Source organism: Pipistrellus kuhlii, unplaced genomic scaffold (assembly GCF_014108245.1).
Source record: "Pipistrellus kuhlii isolate mPipKuh1 unplaced genomic scaffold, mPipKuh1.p scaffold_m20_p_11, whole genome shotgun sequence".
Taxonomy (NCBI): Eukaryota; Metazoa; Chordata; class Mammalia; order Chiroptera; family Vespertilionidae; genus Pipistrellus; species Pipistrellus kuhlii.
This window is the reverse complement of record NW_023425416.1, coordinates 16,072,678-16,091,939: the sequence shown is the minus strand read 5'-3', so window position 1 is coordinate 16,091,939 and position 19,262 is coordinate 16,072,678. Positions and strand designations below refer to the sequence as shown.

General features: G+C 40.5%; 2 protein-coding genes and 3 non-coding genes across 30 annotated transcripts in view; 4 read left to right on the top strand and 1 right to left on the bottom strand.

The window, feature by feature from the left end:
* Positions 1–11,638, bottom strand: part of PBRM1 (polybromo 1) — a 96,771-nt gene extending 85,133 nt beyond the window's left edge. For 11 of the 23 annotated variants that reach the window (XM_045579069.1, XM_045579075.1, XM_045579076.1 and 8 more), the window contains exons 1-5: positions 11,475–11,611; positions 8,613–8,738; positions 6,820–6,972; positions 5,338–5,435; positions 865–1,012 (exon numbers count right to left, since the gene is read on the bottom strand). In XM_045579069.1, coding sequence (XP_045435025.1) covers positions 865–1,012; positions 5,338–5,435; positions 6,820–6,972; positions 8,613–8,660 — 447 coding nt within the window. In that variant the 5' untranslated portion in view covers positions 8,661–8,738; positions 11,475–11,611. Of the gene's footprint in view, positions 1–864; positions 1,013–5,337; positions 5,436–6,819; positions 6,973–8,612; positions 8,739–11,113; positions 11,313–11,474 lie in introns of those variants that run through there. The other 12 variants (XM_045579077.1, XM_036430914.2, XM_036430916.2 and 9 more) reach the window with 9 other exon arrangements.
* GNL3 (G protein nucleolar 3) lies at positions 11,616–19,251 on the top strand. 4 transcript variants are annotated; one of them, XM_036430924.2, is made up of 15 exons: positions 11,616–11,840; positions 12,706–12,764; positions 13,804–13,941; positions 14,056–14,169; positions 14,407–14,487; positions 15,186–15,318; positions 16,064–16,176; positions 16,416–16,530; positions 16,922–17,009; positions 17,499–17,673; positions 17,787–17,929; positions 18,009–18,145; positions 18,437–18,618; positions 18,868–18,910; positions 19,036–19,251. In XM_036430924.2, exons 1-15 carry the CDS (start codon positions 11,828–11,830, stop codon positions 19,119–19,121), a joined length of 1,620 nt encoding a protein of 539 aa, XP_036286817.1. In that variant the 5' UTR covers positions 11,616–11,827; the 3' UTR covers positions 19,122–19,251. The 4 variants fall into 4 exon arrangements, with proteins under 4 accessions (XP_036286817.1, XP_045435041.1, XP_045435042.1 ...); XM_045579085.1 differs by having other exon boundaries at positions 19,012–19,251; XM_045579086.1 differs by having other exon boundaries at positions 16,410–16,530.
* LOC118715812 lies at positions 15,358–15,434 on the top strand. Its single transcript, XR_004986965.1, has one exon. It is a non-coding gene; the product is annotated as a small nucleolar RNA SNORD19 (small nucleolar RNA).
* On the top strand, positions 16,223–16,305 carry LOC118715817. Its single transcript, XR_004986970.1, has one exon. It is a non-coding gene; the product is annotated as a small nucleolar RNA SNORD19B (small nucleolar RNA).
* On the top strand, positions 17,365–17,441 carry LOC118715813. Its single transcript, XR_004986966.1, has one exon. It is a non-coding gene; the product is annotated as a small nucleolar RNA SNORD69 (small nucleolar RNA).
* Positions 19,252–19,262: the final 11 nt, after the last annotated feature.

Here is a 19,262-nt window from a genome sequence, read left to right as displayed (position 1 = left end):
CAATCAAGGGTTACATGCCCCAGGTTGTGAGCTCAATTCCCCGTGTGGGGCATGCAGGTGGCAGCTGATCATCATTGATGTTTCTCTCTATCCCTCTCCCTTCCTCTCTGAATTCAATTAAAAAAAAAAAAAAAAGAATTATAAAGCCATATTAATTAAGGCAGAATAGACTAGCCCAGGAATAAACTGGCCAGAACAAAAGGAACAGAATAAAAAGTCAGAAAGAGAGCCATGAGCACATGGAAACGATGACAGTACTGACACTGCAGATAAATGCAGAGGGGCTGGCGGTTTCAAGATGCTGCCTATACCTGTGGGAGGAAAATATCTCTACCTCACAAAAAAACCACAAAAATCAATCTCTGTAGCTTTAAGACTTAAATGTAAATGACAAAGCTATTAAATTCTCAGAAGAAAATATAAAAGAAGAATATCTTCATAAACTTTAAGCAAGAGGAGTTTCTGAAACAAGACACAAAGGGATAAACCACAAAGTTCAAAAGTGCATTTGAATATACTGAATTAAAAAACTTCTCTTCATCAAAAGAACCATAAAAAGAGTGAAAAAGTAAACTCACAGTGGAAGAAGGTATCTGCAACACATATAAGGAAAAAAATTATCAGTACCTAGTGTAAAAATTTCTAGAAATATGAAAATGACTAACTACTCTAGAAAAAAATAGACAAAATATCTGAGCAGACACAGAATAAGAATAGTTCATAATCATATGAATGTTCAATCTCTTGATTAAGAAAAGAAACTCAAACCATCAAATAAGAAACCACTACAAACTTGCAAAATTGATAAATACTAAAAAGCCAGATAATTATCAAATTGGATACTTCCCAAATTTGATGCTTTACCTTGTAATAGGCCTTTGCGTTGTTAAAAAGCAGCTGGAAGTCGGCAGTCAGCAGATTAACATCATCATACTCCTCCATTTTTAATTTCTGTTGGATTTTCATCAAGTCAATGGGCTGAGAAACCACTTCATAATAGTCTGGTTGATTTCTGTTATAATTTAATATTTTTAAAAGGTATTAATCCAAAGCCTATAAAAATTATATTTCAAACTATCTATAGTAATGTCAATATTTCAAGTGATAGAAAACACTAGACTTACTGTCATTACTGGAACTAAAAGGAAATAGCAAAAGAAAGATATATATGCATGCCCTTTTCAAAATATAGATGATAAAAAAAATAACACCTAAATTAACATATGTCTTAGTCTTAAATACTACCAGTATAGCCATTTTAATTCTGTATAGCTAGATTTCTCTCTCTGTTTCTTCTTCTCAGTAATCCCTACAGCTATCCCTTTAGCATTTCTTGTAATGCAGGCTTGCTGGTGATGAACTCCTTTAGCCTTTTTTTGTCTGGGAAGCTCTTTAATTGACCGTCTATTTTGAATGATAGCCCTGCTGGATATAATAATCTTTTTTTTTTTTTAATATATTTTATTGATTTTGTACAGAGAGGAAGGGAGAGAGATAGAGAGTTAGAAACATCGATGAGAGAGAGTCATCGATCAGCTGCCTCTTGCACACCCCCTACTGGTGATATGCCCGCAACCAAGGTACATGCCCTTGACCGGAATCGAACCCGGGACTCTTCAGTCCCCAAGCCGACGCTCTATCCATTGAGCCAAACCGGTCTCGGCTGGATATAATAATCTTGGTCTCAGATCTTTTCTTTCCATTGTCTCTCAATAATAACCCTAAATATAAATGGATTAAATGCTCCAATCAAAGGTGTAGGATAGCTGAATGGATATAAAAACATGACCCAACTATATTCTATCTACAAAAGACCCACTTCAAAACAAGAGACATATACAGGATGAAAGTAAAGGGATGAAAAAATTTTTCCATGGAAATGAAAAAGAAAAAAAACAGCTAGAATAGAAATACTCACATCCAACAAAATAGACTTTAAAAGTATCATGCAGCCCTAACTGGTTTGGCTCAGTGGATAGAGCATCCGACTGCGGACTGGAGGGTCCCAGGTTTGATTCCGGTCAGGGGCATGTACCTTGGTTACGGGCACATCCCCAATGGGGCGTGTGCAGGAGGCAACTGATCAGTGTTTCTCTCTCATTGATGTTTCTGACTCTCTATTCCTTTCCCTTCCTCTCTGTGAGAATCAATAAAATATATATTTTTTAAAAAGTATCATGCTAAGTGAAATAACACAATTGGAGAAAGATAAATATCATATGATCTCACTCTTGTGGAATATCATGAACCTAAACTGATGAACAAAAATAGAGCCAGAGGGGGGAAAATATACTAGAATATAATAAAAATAATCCTGTTATTTGCAGATTTTTAATATTTCCCACAACTTTTGTGATTATCACACTATACTGGTACAGTCTTAGTAATGTCATTACACTTAAAATCCTTTTATTCTTGAAATATGTTTATTGCATGTAATATTACATGTAAGGTCATTTTTCTTGAATTCGAGTTTATTTGCATGTAACATCATATTTAAAATTTTTCTTGAGACATTGTTTATTGCATGTACATGATTACATTTAAGATAATTTTATTTGAAATATTAAAGTTTATTGTAGTTAACATTATTTAGGCAACAAAAAGAAATGAAAGGCAGCCATGACCAGTTTGACTCAGTGGAGAAAGCGTCAGCCTGCGCACTGAAAGGTCCGGGGTTTGATTCCAGTCAAGGCCATGTACCTTGGTTGCGGGTACATCCCCAATGGGGTGTGTGCAGGAGGCAGCTGATCGATGATTCTCTCTCATCGACGTTTCTGACTCTCTATTCCTCTCCCTTCCTCTCTGTAAAAAAATCAATAAAATATATATTTTTTAAAAGAAAAAGAAATGAAAGACATCCACCAAATTGGAAAGGAAGAAGCAAAATTATCTGTGTTCATAGATGATAAGACCTTACATGCAGATAATTCTAAAGATTACAAACACAAAACATTACTAATAAGCAAATTTAGAAAAGTTGCTGTGTACAAAATCAACATACAAAAAAATCATTTGCATTTATATACACTAACAATAAATACTACAAGAAAATTAAGAAAAGAGCCGAGCCGAAGCCAGTTTGGCTAAGTGGATAGAGCGTCGGCCTGTGGACTGAAAGTGCCAGGTTCGATTCCGGTCAAGGGCATGTACCTTGGTTGTGGGCACATCCCCAGTAGGAGGTGTGCAGGAGGCAGCTGATCGATGTCTCTCTCTCATCAATGTTTCTAATTCTCTATCCCTCTCCTTTTTTCTCTGTAAAAAAATCAATAAAATATATATATAAAAAAAAATTGAGGTGAGCCCTGGTTGGTGCTGTTCATTGTTGGAACATTGGCCTGTGCACTGACGGGTCTTGGGTTCAATTCCTAGTCAAGGACAGGTACTTGGGTTGTAGGTTTGATCCCTAGATGTGTGCCAGAGGCAACCAATCCACCATGTCTGCCTGTGTGTGTGTGTGTGTGTGTGTGTGTGTGTGTCTCTCTCTCTCTCTCTCTCTCTCGCCCTATCCCTCCCTTCTACTCTCTCTAAAAATCAATGGAAAAAAGTGTGTGCAAGAGGCAGCTGATCGATGGTTCTCTCTCATCGATGTTTCTAACTCTCTATCCCTCTCTCTTCCTCTCTGTAAGAAATCAATAAAATATATATTTTTTTAAAAAGTAAAGTAAGAAAACAATTCCATTTATAATAGCATCAAGAAGAATAAAATATGAGGAGTAAGCCTAACCAAGTAGGCCACTTCTAAAAACTACACATTTCTGTAAGAAATTAAAGACACCAATAAGTAGAAAGATTATCTCATATTCGTGGGTTGGAAAACTTAATATTGTTAAGACATCAATAATATCCAAAGCAATCTAAAGATTCAACACAATCCCTATCAAAATCCCAGCAGCATTTTTTGCAGATACAAAAAAAAAAAAAAAAAAAAAAAAATCAATCCTGAAATTCATATAGAATTTCAAAGAGCCAGAAATAGCTAAAACTACCTTGAAAAAGAACAAAGTTGGAAGACTGTCAAGTTGACCTATAAATTAACCATCACAGAGGACTCACACTTTTTTATTTCCAAACTTACTATAAAATCACAAGTGTGGCGAAATATGGAGAAATTGGGGGGTGAGGAGGAGGGAGTAAAATAATATAACAATTATAGAAAACAGTATGATGATTCCTCAAAAAATTAAAAACAGAACTATAGATCTAGCAATCCTAATTTTGGTTGTACAGTATATTGGAAGCCTGGTACACAAAATTGGTGTACGAGGGAGGGTGTCCCTCGTCCAGCCTGCACCCTCTCCAATATGGGACCCGGTGGGATCGGGCCTAAATGGGCAAACATCCCTCTCACAATCCGGGACTGCTAGCTCCCAACCACTTGCCTGCCTGCCTGCCCCTAATCGCTTTTGCCTGCCAGCCTGATCACCCCCTAACCACTCCCATCAGCCCAATTCCCCAACTGCCCTCCCCAGCTAGCCCGGTCACTCCTAACTGCCCTCCCCTGCTGGCCTGATTGCCCTTAACTGCCTAGTCATCACTAACTGCCCTCCCCTGCCATTCTGGTTGCTCCTAACTGTCCTCCCCTGCAGGCCTAGTCACCCCCAACTGCCCTCCCCTGCCAGCCATCTTGTGTCCACATGGGAGTGACCATCTTGTGTAGCGGAATGATGGTCAATTTACATATTACTTCTTTATTATATAGGATAGGATTCAAAATAACTGAAAACATCTCAAAGAGGTATTTGCACACCCACGTTCACTGCGCATTATTCACAATAGCCTAGAGGTGGAAACAACTCAAGTCTTTATAAATGGGTGAATGGATAAAGGAAATGTGGTATTATTAGCCTTCAAAAGAAAGGCAATCCTGTCACATGTACAACATGGATGAATCTTGAGGACACTATGCTAAGTGAAATAAGCCAGTCACAAAAGCAAATATTATATGATTCCACTTCTATGAGGAATCTAAGTAGTTAAAGCCATAAAAACAGAAAGTGCAATGGTAGTTGCCAGGGGCTGGGGGACAGGGAGAAATGGGCAGCTGCTTAATGGGTATAGAGTTTCAACTTTGCAATACGTAAAAGTTCTGGATATGCTGCATGTACAATGATGTGAATATACTTAATACTCACTGAAATGTATTCTTCAAATGGGTAAGATAGTACATTTTATGTTATGTGTCTTTTACCACAATTTAATTTTAAAATATACTTCACTACACCTTGACAAATAAAACAAATCCAACCTCAGTATCATTTAAACCATTATTTTTAAAAGAAAATCAATTATCAAATACTTTAAACACCGACCCAAGGCTAAATTCCTCCCCCTCACCTTCGCTTTGGTGCCCTAATGAAGAGCTCACAGAGAAGCCTGCCCTGTTCATCCTTATAGTCCCGGATGGTATTGTAGAGTTCATGGCACACAGCAATCTATACACAGGAAAAGAGAAAAACAACAAGAAAAGTTAACAGAAAAAGCCAGTGAAATTATCTGGATTATCTTTAATAAAAACATACCCATAAAAGGCAAATACAGAAGAAAAAGGATGAATCCCCAAATTACCAAGTTTGAAATATGCTGACAGTATCTCTATTTATTGTTATTTAACTGATAAATGTTTTGGTATCTTTCATCAGATTTATGCTACTGGTGATTTTTCTTTTTAACTAAATCAGTTAGTTAAAATCTCTTGTTTAAAATCATCCAATACGGAGGCTTCTTACTACTCGGAGAATAAAATCTAAATTTCTAACACTGCCCATAGAGTATATAGGATAATTACATACTGAGCTAGGAAGACTTTGCCAATCTCCTCCCTCTTAACCATCTCTGTATAATCATAACACACCTAACTCATTTCCAACCCTGCCCCTCTGCCTGGAACATTCTTCCCCAACGCTCTGCAAAGCTAGTACCTTATCACAGTCCCCTTGAAGGTTTAAGCCAAAATAGCCCAAATCACACAAACTTTTCCTTTTAACACTTATCATCAACTGATGGTATTTGACTAATTTGTTCAACTGTTTACATTCTGCTTCCCCATATTCGAATCTAAGCACCATGTGAAAAAGTGGCTTGTCTTACACATAGCTGTATCTCAATCACCAGAACTGTGCTTGGCACATACAAGCACACAGTTATTTGAGTGACTATGCAATGGCGCATATTGTAATTCTTTATTATTTCTTAACTAGAGACCCGATGCACGAAATCTGTGCAAGAATAGGCCTTCCTTCCTCCCCTGCAGCCCTGGTTGTCCCCAACTGCCGGCTGCAAGCAGGCACCCTGGACCTGTGCTTCCCTCGCAGCCCAGCTTCTTCAGGAAAAATGTCCGGTCTAATTAGCATATATACTTTTATTATTATAGATATTGAAGTATTCTATTACTGTAAGATTTCTGGCTAAATAAAAATATGCTTTTCATAAAGAAAAGGTTAAGGAGATCAAGCTAGAGCCTTGGCCGGTTTGGCTCTGTGGGTTAGAGCGTCTGCCCACCAACCAAAGGGTCAAGGCTTCAATTCCAAGTCAAGAGCACATACCTGGGTTGCAGGCTCAATCCTGCTCAGGTTGAGGTGTGTGCAAGAAGCAACTGATGGATGTCTCTCTTTCTCACCTCAATGTTTCTCCCTCTCTCTCTTTCCCTCCCTCTTTCTAAAATAAAATCAATACTCAGGTGAGGATTAACAACAACAAAAAAGAGTATCAAGCCAGAGAAAAAAAGAAATGGAGAGGTCTTGCATCTTAATGCTTACCATTAAAAGATGGGGAATTACAGGAAAAGCAGGCAGAAACAGTGTGATGCAAGGTACTCACAGGATCTACAGTTGGAAGATTGGAAAGTCTCCTCCTTTTCCTGCTTGGGCCTGGTGTAGACACAGAATGGTGGCTGTCCTCAAAATCCCCGCTGACACTACTGGAAGGGGAGGTCGCTCTTCTTCTTTTGGAACCCATGGAATCCAACTTCTTCTATAAGAAATAATTAGCTATGTTCTTATGTTTAAATTTAGACTGCCACCAAGCCCTCAGCTGGCCTCTGGTATCAAGCTTCTGGTTCACCCAGGAAGCTATTTTAACTGTGGCAAAAAAATCTGTCTAACCAGAAGGTTTTCCATGGAAGTCCTATACCTTGTTGCTTTAGTCCCTTCATGTACCAGACTGCTACTTTCAGTTTGGGTGGGACAAATTCAGCGAAAGTGTACTCATTTGTAGATCACCAATGACTAAATGACTAAAACCAATTCTGGCTCCAAAATTACTCTGGACTGGAATTTGAAAACCCACATGCAGCGGTACAACAGTGTACTGCAGGTGCTGATCTCAGCCCGTGGGGCAGCCAGGAGGCCTTGGGGACTGAGGACCCACGGCAGTCCTCTGCAGTCAGCAGCCTCCTCGTTCTTCTGCACTGTGTCCTACAACTACGGTCATTTCTCAGGTGGGCTATGAGATGAAGAAGAATAGGAAGTTGTGCCTGAGGCAAATAAGTGCAAAAAATTAGGGGGACAGAGGACAATTAACCTTCTAGCATTTTAGATACACCCTAAAATTAACACAGAAAATTACTTTTCTCCATATTGAAGGACTCACAAGAAATACTCCTAGAAAACACATGACTTGTCATATCTATGCCAAATTAGCAAAGCCAAGCTTTGAAACTTTTCTGTCAATCCAGACTAATCTCCTTTTCAGTTACGTGAGGTACTCTATCTCCGCAAATTTTGAAATCACAGCTTTAAGTTTCGGTAGATGATCTGGAAGAACACCTTAGAGGTGAGTGTTTTAGGTCCTGTTTGGCCTTTCACAAAGGCATAAATGTGTCCTCAGTTTCAGGCAGGCTGTTAAGTAACTTATCTTAATACAACTTTACAAATATACAGATGTGACTACCTAACACAAGAAATGTAATCACTGAAATGATCTGCTACATCTGGAGAGGAAGGGTGTCTATGGGAAGGTCTTACAATGCTTAAACAATTTAACAACATTATCAAATAGTATGTTGTGATTTCAAAGGTCTTTCTCTAAAACTAAGAAAAAACAAAAAACACTTAATCCATTTCACTCATCAACATTCCATTTCAGGAAACTAAGATACAACAGCTAGAAGAATGGGTTGCCAGTGATATGGAGAGAAAAATGGGGGCTTCTCCAGGGAATGAAAGCAGGAACAAAACAAAACAATAAATAAGGATCCTTGTAAGCACCTAAGAAATAAGAAGTTTCCTTTCTATTCCTCCAACTATCCACGTGGTATTTGAAAACAGAGCCCACCATCAGGTGTTTATTCTCAAGGCTTTGGTTTGTTACACAGTGCATTAGTTTGCAACTGGCTACAACCGGCTACAAGCTCAGAGGGCTTAGGCCAAAGATAGGCAAGTTTTGTTAATTTTTGTTTGCTTTATAAAAGGCTGATAAACTATCCTCAATCATTAAGATGAAGAAAGGAAGGACCAACCCTTTGCAAACAAATCTATGACAAGGACACAAGTGAATTTGATAAACACGAGGAGGGGCTCTTTATGAAAAGGGCAACAAATTTTAAGGAAGGTGGAAGGGAAAAGGCAAGGAAGGACAGAAAAGGTAAAGGATGTAGATGATCGGTAATTTACCAGCTTTACCAGAGCACAACCAGCGCCTCGAAAAGCCAGTCTCCTCATTATGTCTGAAGGCCAAGGGAAGCCAGTGGGAGAAGGCAGGGCTTTAAAAGTGCCGATTCAGTGTGAATATATTCAAAACTGAAAGAGAATAAGAAAGAGAAAGGGGAGGGGGGGGAGTCAGAAGAGTAAAAATGGGTACGAATAGATAGAAAACATTCAAGTAGAACTGCTAAGGAAAGATAAGAGAACTGGAGAAAATAGACATATCAGTTTTCTTGTGCCAACGAAACTAACTGCCACAAAGGCTCAGGCATTAAAAGTACCTGGCTTTTCTTCCATTTTAAAACCAAAGGCTTTTCATGTGCTTAAAGACGTCTCCCTGAGGTTCCCCAGCCTTTACTCACATGGGATGATTGTCAATTCCAGGAATGAAGCATACCTACCCACATGCCGCCTAGTCAATGAGAGCAGAGTTCAATCAGAGAGTTAGAATGGACAGTGAACACATGTGGAAGGCTCACGTGTGACACGAAGTGTTGGCAAGCTAAAGTCAAGAATGGCTCAATTGAGCAAAGAGTATGGAAAACTCCTCTTCCCTTCAGCATTTCTTTCCAAAGTCCTATCAGCATTGGGAAAACACCACATACAAGTTTAAAAAGGCTAAGGAAAAAAAAAAAGCCTTCAATCATTTTGGCAGGTCAAAATTATTTTTACAAATAATCTACTGACAATTAAATGACAAAAAAATATAAATCATCGGGGTCTGTTTGTATATAGTTTAGACTATTCAATATCCAAAATTCCTTGAATCGTTCATTTACTTTGATGAGAAAAAGATGCAACGTAACAATAACTTTTGAATATTTTCTTATCCAAAGGACATATTTTAAAATGTGCTTTGGAAGTTTGGCAGGGAAAGTAATGTGGCCAGGTGGGTGGGAGGAGCAACAAGATCTGAGCTCAGCAGACAGACACCCAGTTTTTCCACTTCTAAGTCTCTGTTGCTTGAGTCACAACCTCTCAGATCTGTTTCTTCATTTCTAAAATGAGAACAGTAAAATGTACAGATCTCGCTTGGATTGCTGTGACAGTGAAATGTTGGTGAAATCACTTTGAAATTTCAAAGCACAACAAAAATGTTAAGTTTCAACTCTAGAACTGCATGCTCCCTGGGCACAGAAACAGAATTTTATAGCCTTGGCTTATCAAATAATACTTAATAATTTGGGAGATCAATTTATGTTTTTAATGAACGTATTAAAAAAGATCACTTAAATAAGACTTTTTAAAAAAAGTGTGTGTAATTTAAAAAGCTTGTGGGCATTCTTTCAGCAATTATTTTTCCATGAAAAGCAAAGTAGATTCCAAAGCTGAATTACAAGTTCTAAATTGGCATTAATTATGTTGACATGTACAAAGGCCTGAAAACCAAAGATTAATTATAGTAAAGAATAACTTTGAAACTGGGAAAATATTTACTCAATATAGCCAACTAGGATATTTTAAAGGTCAATAAGTTTTTAGTACTCTTCTCTTGTAATACAAGCTACAACAAAAATTGTGGAAAACATGATTCTAAGAGGAAAAAAATCACTTATAATCCTATTTCCTAGAGAAAAACCACCCTTAACATTGGCTTTCACAACTTTCAGTATTTATTGTACAATTTTTTTTTTCTTAAACAAAAGTTTCAACAAAAACCACATGCATTATTTTGAAGCCCATGTTGAAACTTAAGGAAGATTCTTCCAAGTCATGTTTAATGGCTTGATAACTAACATCTAGACATCCCATTATTTTCCAATTTGGATAGAATATTAATATTTGAGGTATTCTGGACATTCCAAAGCCAAAGATTGTGGTCCAAGACCCCTTCAATTTAACCACATACATTTATTACTATTTTCATTTGAAGCACTTCTTCAAAAAATACTTCCCAATCTTCATTCAAATCTTAAAATATGAGTAATCTGTTAGCAAGTAATAAAGCAAAAAAATATACTGCTCTTACATTTGTATTGCGTTCAGTTTGCTTCTGAATGGTATTTGGGAAAAAGTGCACTTCTAAATGGCAGGGGGAAAAAGTGCACTTCTAAATGGTAGGGGGGAAAACCTAAAAATCGTTTTGAGGAGACCTAGTTTTAAATAAGCTAACGAAATACTTTATTCCAACATATGCTTCTCTGGTTATAATGTCTACATCCACTACACTGTGTAGTTTCACAGGATTCTTCCCTTTTGAGTAGTAACCAGTCCCTACCCTGTGAGAACGAAACTAAACTTCTCTTTCAGTTGAAAAACTTTAAGAGATAAGAAAATTAAAACACAGAAATGAACAGTTTAAAAAATCTCGGTTCTTTGGGGTGCTGCAAATAAGAAACTTCAATATCTGACGTCTACTATAAATACAAGTCCCATTGAGGAAAAGAATCAGTCTGAAGTCATCTGGAAAGTATAAGAGTTTGTATCGGAACCGTCAAGGGAAAAAAAAAAAAAAAAAAAAAGGCCCAGACCTGTTTCCCGACCTGTCACCGGTCCGGGGGGGGGTGGGGAGGGGGGGCTAGGGGAACGCTGACAGCTTTGGAGGTGTTCGCGACGAGCACCTGGCCGGCTGCCGGCGGGAAAGGGGGGCGCGGGAGCTTCCGGGCCGCCGCCCTTTGTCCGGGCCGACAGGTGCCGCCGGGCGGCCAGGCCGGTCCCGAAGCCGCCGCCGCCGCGCCCCGCCCCGCGCCCCGGGCCGGACCGGCGCGTCTCCTCCGCGGGGCGGAGCCTCCGCCGCGGCTCCCGCCCGCCCGGCCGCCCGCCCGGGCCCACACAAAGGCCCGAGAGCCGGCCGAAGAGGGGCGGCCCCGCCTGCCCCAGGCCCGGCCTTACCCAGCCGCTCCGCCGCCTGCAGCCTCGGGTGCGGTCCCCGACCGCCGCGCTCCGCCCCGTGGCCGCCACGGCTGCTGCTATTGCTCCTTCGGCCGCGACCGCTGCCGTCGCTCCTCACCCGCCGCCCTCACCGCCCTCACCCCTCCCCGTGCTGCTGCAAAACCATTCTCGGGCCGCCAAGTGATGCCAGCTCTGTACGACACGGCGTGCTCGCGCGCGAGGCCGCCGGCGACGTGCTTTACGGCGGCAGCGTGAGTGCGCGCCGCGCGCCAGAGGCCTCAGATCCCACGTGGTGGCGGAGAAGGCCGGTTGGAACTGCTGCCCTCGCCGCCGCTGCAGCTTCCGTCTCCAGAATGAAGCGACCGAGTGAGTGTTGTCCCGGGGCGGGTGGAGGGGCCACTGTTTCTGATGATTGATGACCCCGCAGGGTGCTTGCTATTCGGAAGCTTGGTGTCGGTAGGAATTGGGCCTGCGTGTGTGACATAAGCCATTGTTCTGGGCCCGCGTGGAACGGGAGATGGAAGGCTCGTGTTAATCTCAGGCCTAAAGTTCAGGAGGAGATCTGGGCAATGAAAGTCGGCATCAGGCCAGAGTCTCGTGAGGAAACAGTCTGAGCCAGGATTATGGCCGCTTTTTTCTTTGTGCGACTGCGTTCAGTCCCATCCCAGTGAGGTCTGAGAGTCGTCTCTCAAACCCACTTATTGCGCCTATTTTGTGATTCTTGATGGACAAGAAGTGGTTGGCTCGTCTTGGGTCTCCTACTTTCCTGAGTACAATCCCAATCTGATACAGGACGAGTGGGAGAGGGGAAGTTGGACTCTACTCTCGATCTATTAGTCAAATTCTCCGGGATTTAAGTGGCAAATGTATTTTTTAAAAAATATATTTTATTGACTTTTTAGAGAGGAAGGGAGAGAGAGAGCTAAAAACATCGATGAGAGAGAGTCGTCGATCAGCAGCCTCTTGCACGTCCCCCACTGGGGATGTGCCCACAACCAAAGCACATGCCCCTAACCAGAATCGAACCCGGGACCCCTCAGTCCACATGCCGACACTCTATCCACTGAGCCAAACCGGTTTCAGCGACAAATGTATTTTTATTATGTGCTTCTCATGATTTGAGAGCTTATTACTTTACACAAAAAGGATCCTGACCCCAGAGCTCAATCACCAAGAATTAAACAAACTGATCATTTGTGTGTAATCTCTTTTGTGATGTGTTTCTTTGTAGAATTAAAGAAAGCAAGTAAACGCATGACCTGCCATAAGCGATATAAAATCCAAAAAAAGGTAAGAGTTGTGCTTGGGGGGGCTATGCCAAATACGACGCTAAGCTGATTTCTGCCCCATCTCCTCCAGGAGAAAGTGTAAGTTACTATGATTCATCTCAGGAAATGGAGGTTGGCACTGTTGGCATACTAACCATGGCACAAGCTTTTTTTCTAATTAATTGATCTTAGAAAGAGGAAGAGAGAAACATCAGTTTGTTATTGTTTGTTTATGCCTTTGTTGATTCTTGTGTGTCACCCGACCAAGGATCCAATAAGCAACCTTGGCATATCCAGACAACACCCTAACCAATGGAGATACCGGGCAGCACAACCTCTTAGGCATCAGAGCTTTGGGAAAGTGCAGTAATTCAGCGATAAGTCTGTAAACTTCGTTCAACATGTTAACAACCTTTACAAAAAAGAACCTCCCAGTGACATTTTCTTAAATATGTTGTGTAGGGCATTAGTCGCCAACCTTTAAGACCTCGCAGACCACCAGTGGGCGACAGCTGGTGTAGGGTATTTAAAGCTTATTAGAGGAAGAGAGAGAAAAAAATAAATGTGAGCATTTCATCAGCTGTCACCTGCATGCTCCCTACTGGGCATGGGCCCTGACCAGGAATCGAACTGGTGACCTTTTGGTGCATGGGAGGATGCTCATTCAACTGAACCACATCAGCCAGGGCCCAGTGACATTTTCTTGCTGTTTTATACATAAACTAGGAGCCTTGCACACAAACCATGAGCCAGTAATTTGCTGCCCCGCCCTCCCCATGTCTTGCTCTTGCTGCCCTGCACCCTCCTGTAGCTCTCAGTTGCTTGTAGCTCACTGTCCCATCATCCTGCTGATCCGTGCTCCAGTTGTTAACGCTTCACGGAGTAACGACCATTTGCTTATTACATTTTTATTATATAGGATAGGCAACTCTGTATCATTACAATTAAAGTTCTAGTTTTCTCAGTCATTTTACAGGTAAACTAAACTGGCTAGATTAATTTTCACAATAATTCTGTTTAGTATTTTTGTAAACTGATGTTTGTTTTTTTTATCATGTTAGGTTCGAGAGCACCATCGAAAATTGAGGAAGGAGGCTAAGAAACGGGGTCACAAGAAACCTAGGAAAGACCCAGGAGTTCCCAACAGTGCTCCCTTCAAGGAGGCTCTTCTTCGGGAAGCCGAGCTGAGGAAACAACAGGTAAGTTATTTTAGCTGAAATTCTCAACAAGTAATGTGTATTTTTTATTTTTGAAGTAAAGTAATACAACCATGTCATGTTGGCTCACCCATTTCTCTTATGGCTTGGGCACAGCTTGAAGAACTGAAACAGCAGCAGAAACTTGACAGGCAGAAGGAACAGGAAAAGAAAAGGAAATTTGAAGCTAGCTTTGGAGCTGAGCCATCTGACGTGGATCCTGTGAAGGAGGTATGATCAAATCTCTGAAAGAGAGTTCTGACGTAGAAGAAAAAGCACATAAACAGGAGCTGCTGTGCCTCTTGGGAAGAAAAGGGTTGAGTTCAGATGCTGTATTACCTGTTTAAATGTCAACTGCAATGCCCCTAATCGGCCAATGCCCCTAATCGGCCACGGAAAATACAGAAACCAGTTACAACTGCTGAATTTCTAATTTTGTATCCTTTTTCCTTCATTTTTGTCCTTTAGGAATTTGTCCAACACAAAGCTAAGAAAGCAAAGCTGGCTAAACAGCATCCAAAGAAGTTGTATTGTCAGGAACTTAAAAAGGTACTTTAGGTCTTTCTAAAAATGGTATTGAGGTTTAAAAGGCTATGGTCTCATTTTTTTCTGACACCAACTTTGTAAAGATGAACTAGAGTTCACTTGAGCTGAAAGAAGGCATTCACTAGAGCCGAAGCAAGTTGGTTTATCTTATTTAGGTCCTTTCTGTTATGTTTAGCTGATGAAAACATCCTTGTGGTTTTAAATTTTTGCACAGGAACAATTCCCTATAAATATGATTTACAAAAGTGATACTTTGTGTTAAAATAGCATATCGACACAGTGGTTTTTAAAACTGCAAAATACCTTAAAATGAGTGCTTTGTAGGAAATCAAAGGAGTGTCTTGGTATAGCTACTCCCCAGCATGACCATCCACAACATCTGTTTTCTCAAGCTTACTCGCCTGTGAATAGAGCTTGACCATGCTTCTCAGCAACTCTTGGCAAGGCCACAAAAACTTACCTAAAGACCTAAATCATTATGGGGAGATGCTATGTTCAGACAGGGTGTATTTCCATTTTAGAGGTGAGAGGCTGTTGAGCACACCTGTGTTACCTTTCCTGTGAGAAATGATGAGCGTGAACATTCTTCATGCCAAAGTGAAGAAATGAGATCCAACTCTGAGCTCATGCTGTTGCAAAGTGGACAGGGCCAGTATATATACTTGTGTGTAGAACTTCCCTGATAGTTTCTACCTTACCAGGTGATTGAAGCCTCAGATGTTGTGCTGGAAGTGTTGGATGCCAGAGATCCTCTTGGTTGCAGGTGTCCCCAGGTGGAAAGTGCCCTTCTCCAGGGTGGACAGAAAAGGCTGGTACTTGTATTAAATAAATCAGGTGAGCAAAAGGAATGCCCTGTGTTTCATGTGCACGAGTGAGGTGTGAGGAAAACATCTGAACAGTCTGACTTTCCTTGAAGACTGATAAGATCCAACTCTGACCTCATTTGCTCTCTTATTGCCAAAGACCAGTGTTGGGCAGAGGGGTGGTGTTTTCTACAAATTATTTGACTGGCTTCTGCTGGTTTGATTTTGTTGTTACTGAATACTTAGAACTTTGTCTTAAGAGTATAAACTTCTGTACTCACCTTACTATGTAAATAGGAAGTGATGGCTCTGTGTCAGGTTCTCTACACCCGCAGTGTTGATATGTGACAATATTTAGATGAAATCCATAGTAAACTATGTCTGGGTTTGAGCAGCAGGAACAGGAAAACCTAGAATAGAGACCTGTGAAACAGAATAATAATGGGATCTACAGTTACTGTGTGGTCCATAAATTGGGGAATAAAGTCCTAAGGTTAAGGTATAATTTATAGGTTAGCTTAATCTTGAGAGGTACAGTGCAGAAGAAAATTGAAGAAATACAGAGTTATACATACTGAACTATTAAGATAAAGACAGTCTGGTAGAGAGCTTATCCTCTCCCCAACTCCCATTTAAATCCTCTGGAAAAAAACACACGAAAACTAGGAAAAGGCAAACCAGGGTGATATCCATAGTTTATCAGATTTGCAAATTCATCTCAATTGAATGACCAAATTGGAACTTGTGTGTTTTATTTCCAATCTAATCCCTACCAGATTTAGTACCAAGGGAAAATTTGGAGAATTGGGTAAATTATTTGAAGAAGGAGTTGCCTACAGTCGTGTTCAGAGCCTCAACAAATGTGAAGTGCAAAAGAAAGATAACCAAGGTACTCTTTACTGTCATTGGTGGGAAGTATGCTCCTTTCAGATTTTGGATGGTTGAAATATGATGAGTATATAAGGTCTTGATTTAAATAATGAGGACATATAAGATCCAACTCTGATTTCATCCAGAGAGAATCTGAAAGGCAGTTTAATGGCTGGTCTTTGGAGCCAGGTTTTGGAGTTTTATATGGTAGGTTGTCAGAAGCAGTTAAACTTAATTGTTTGCAATTTTAAGGTGAAGGAAAGGAGGAACATTCCATTCAAAACTGAAACCTGTATTGGGAAAGAAGGCCTTTGGAAACTTCTTAAAGATTTTCAAGAGATTTATGGCAAAGCTATTCAGGTTGGAGTAATTGGTGAGTCATTAGCTGCCAAGAATTTTTCTGTAAAGGGTGTATGGGGTCTTTTTAAATAAAGGACTTGTTTAAACACTAGCTTGTTGCCCACCTTACCACACATACACTGCAAACACAATTTTTTGTGTAGTTGCTGCCTAATTAATTTTTCCCCCTAACTGGGCACTGTAGGACGTTTGCTTTTTAAAGCTCTGCTTGTATTTGAATGAATCATTTTCTGCCCTCTCGTTACTTATGCAAGAAAGGATGATGCTAAGATTGGTCTTAGTGTTAAAGTGAAGACACTCAGATCCAACTCTGATCTTGCTCTAAACATCAAGCAAGCATAAAACAATGGGGAGTTATAATTGCCAACACAATGACTTTTAACCTGTAGATTTGCCATTTGTAGGTTTCCCAAATGTGGGGAAAAGCAGCCTCATCAACTGCTTAAAACAAGAACAGATATGTAATGTTGGTGTATCCATGGGACTTACAAGGTAAACAGAGTTGTTTCATAATTGTAATATTTCATTATAGATGAGTAAATATAATTTTGTTTTGGGTATCTTAAGGAAGACAATTTTTCATCCTTTTAGAGGTGAAAGGAAGAGGGAAAGCCAGTGCTAGGCTTAGGGAAGAATTGAAATGGAATAGCTGCCTATGATCTGGTTTGAGAGACAAATAAGCAAATGGATTCAGAGTGGGAAAGGGCCCTCAGAGGGGGTGGTTCTTTAACCTGGTCTTGAAGCAAATGTGTATTTATGGCCGAGGAAGCAGCATGTGTTCAGGTCAATATCAAGCTATCGCATGTAGTCTCTCTTTGGCAGGGGAGCAGTATGGCTTATTTAGATACACATGAAGCAAATGATGATAAACTGGATCTGACAGACAGTGCTGAGTTTGTTCAATCCAACCCTGAGCTTCGTGTTCTATCTGTAGTCCTTCGGGTAAAGTGGCATCCTCATCAATTACCACATCTTTTCCAGGAGCATGCAGGTTGTCCCCCTGGACAAACAGATTACAATCATAGATAGTCCAAGTCTCATTGTGTCTCCAGTTAACTCTCCCGCCACACTTGCTCTGAGAAGTCCAGCAAGTATCGAAGAACTAAGACCAGTGGAGGCTGCCAGTGCCATCCTGTCCCAGGCTGACACTCGACAGGTAGAAGAACCCTTCCCTTGAGCTCCATTCTCCATGCACATTTTACATTGAAAATTTTGTTTTTTTAATAACCGCACTATATCAGGCAGATGACAGTTTGTTTTTCCTTTAAGGTAGTACTGAAATTCACTGTCCCAGACTTCAAGAGCCCTTCAGAGTTTTTTGCTTCGCTTGCTCAGAGAAGAGGACTGCACCAAAAAGGTGGAAGCCCAAATGTAGAAGGTGCTGCCAAACTGTTGTGGTCTCAGTGTACAAGGTAAGGCTTCTTTTTAGGCATTTGATGACCACATGGAATAAAGGAACTGGTTTTTGACAAGGCTTGTTTTTAATACCAGTGGCTCTTTAGGCTTCTATTGCCATCCCCCTCCATCCTGGACTCTTTCTCCACATTTTAATGAAAATATCGTGACAGACATGAAATTGGGCTTGAATCTGGAGGAACTAGAAAAGAACAATGCTCACAGCATACAAGGTAAGCAAACAATATATTGTTTTGTTTTAATACGTTTTGTTTTCAGAGAGGGGGAGGGAGAACCAGTGATCAGCTGCTTCCTGCATGCCCCCTACTGGGGATCAAGCCTGAAACCTAGGCATGTGCCCAACTGGAATTAATAAACCCAGGATGCTTTAGTCTGCAGGCCAATGCTCTATCCACTGAGCCAAACCTGCTAGGGCGGCAAGGTTTGGGTTTAACTGCTCTTTTTACCAGCTGAAAGGCCAATAAATGTCTCATCTGTTAACATGAGCTGTGTTCCTTTACTAGCCATCAGGAGCCCTCCTTTAGCCAGTAGCATCCTTTTCCAGTCTTCGGGTATGACAAATGGAATAACAGAGGAAAAGGACATAGTTGAAGAATTGCCAAAACAGAAAACAAGAAAGCAGGAAGAGAGGGAGGACTTGGAAGCCATCAACAGTGACCAGGAAAGTGTTGATGAAGAAGCTGATGTAAGTATGTTGTCCATGAGTTTAAGCTGAATTAAGTTTTCCAATATTATAATGTACAATAAATGAGAAGGGGCTAAAGGTAGAAATTAAGTATTTCATAATAGATTATAACAAAGCCCCAGTTTAGGTGTTCAAGTCTTCCAGCCATTAGTCTGTTTTGTTGATTTCATTAGAGACTTTTTCCAGGTTTGTAATTACTTTGATTAATAAGCACAGTGGCTACTAATACTGCCTCTCTTTGTCCCACAGGGAAGTGGCTCAAACATGTCCCCTGTTAAAGAGACCTTGACAGGTGAGTTAGTAGGGGGCGGAAGGGCCTTTTAACAAATCCGTTAAAATTGCTTTTACTTTAAAAAAAAAAAAAAAATAACTAACTCCTCTTCTCTAATATAGATGAACAGTCTGCCTCTAATATAGATGAACAGTCTGCACAGTCTCATGTCTTGGATAGGAAGTCTGAAGAGAAAGAAGATGCCTATGACTTCAGTACGGACTATGTATAATGTAACTTGGACCTCTTAGGGGTTACTTGTTTTTACTTTGAACAAGCTGTTCTATGTGTATGATGTACCAGTTTGTTTCTGGTATGACAAGCTGTGTAAATTTTGTAAATATGTATCATAATAGTCATTTTTAAAAATCAG

Coding starts and splice junctions, on each gene's coding strand:
- GNL3 (XM_045579084.1), top strand. Junction 17,010..17,498: donor GTATCCATGGGACTTACAAG/GTAAACAGAGTT, acceptor CATCTTTTCCAG/GAGCATGCAGGTTGTCCCCC. Junction 17,674..17,786: donor CCCAGGCTGACACTCGACAG/GTAGAAGAACCC, acceptor TTTTCCTTTAAG/GTAGTACTGAAATTCACTGT.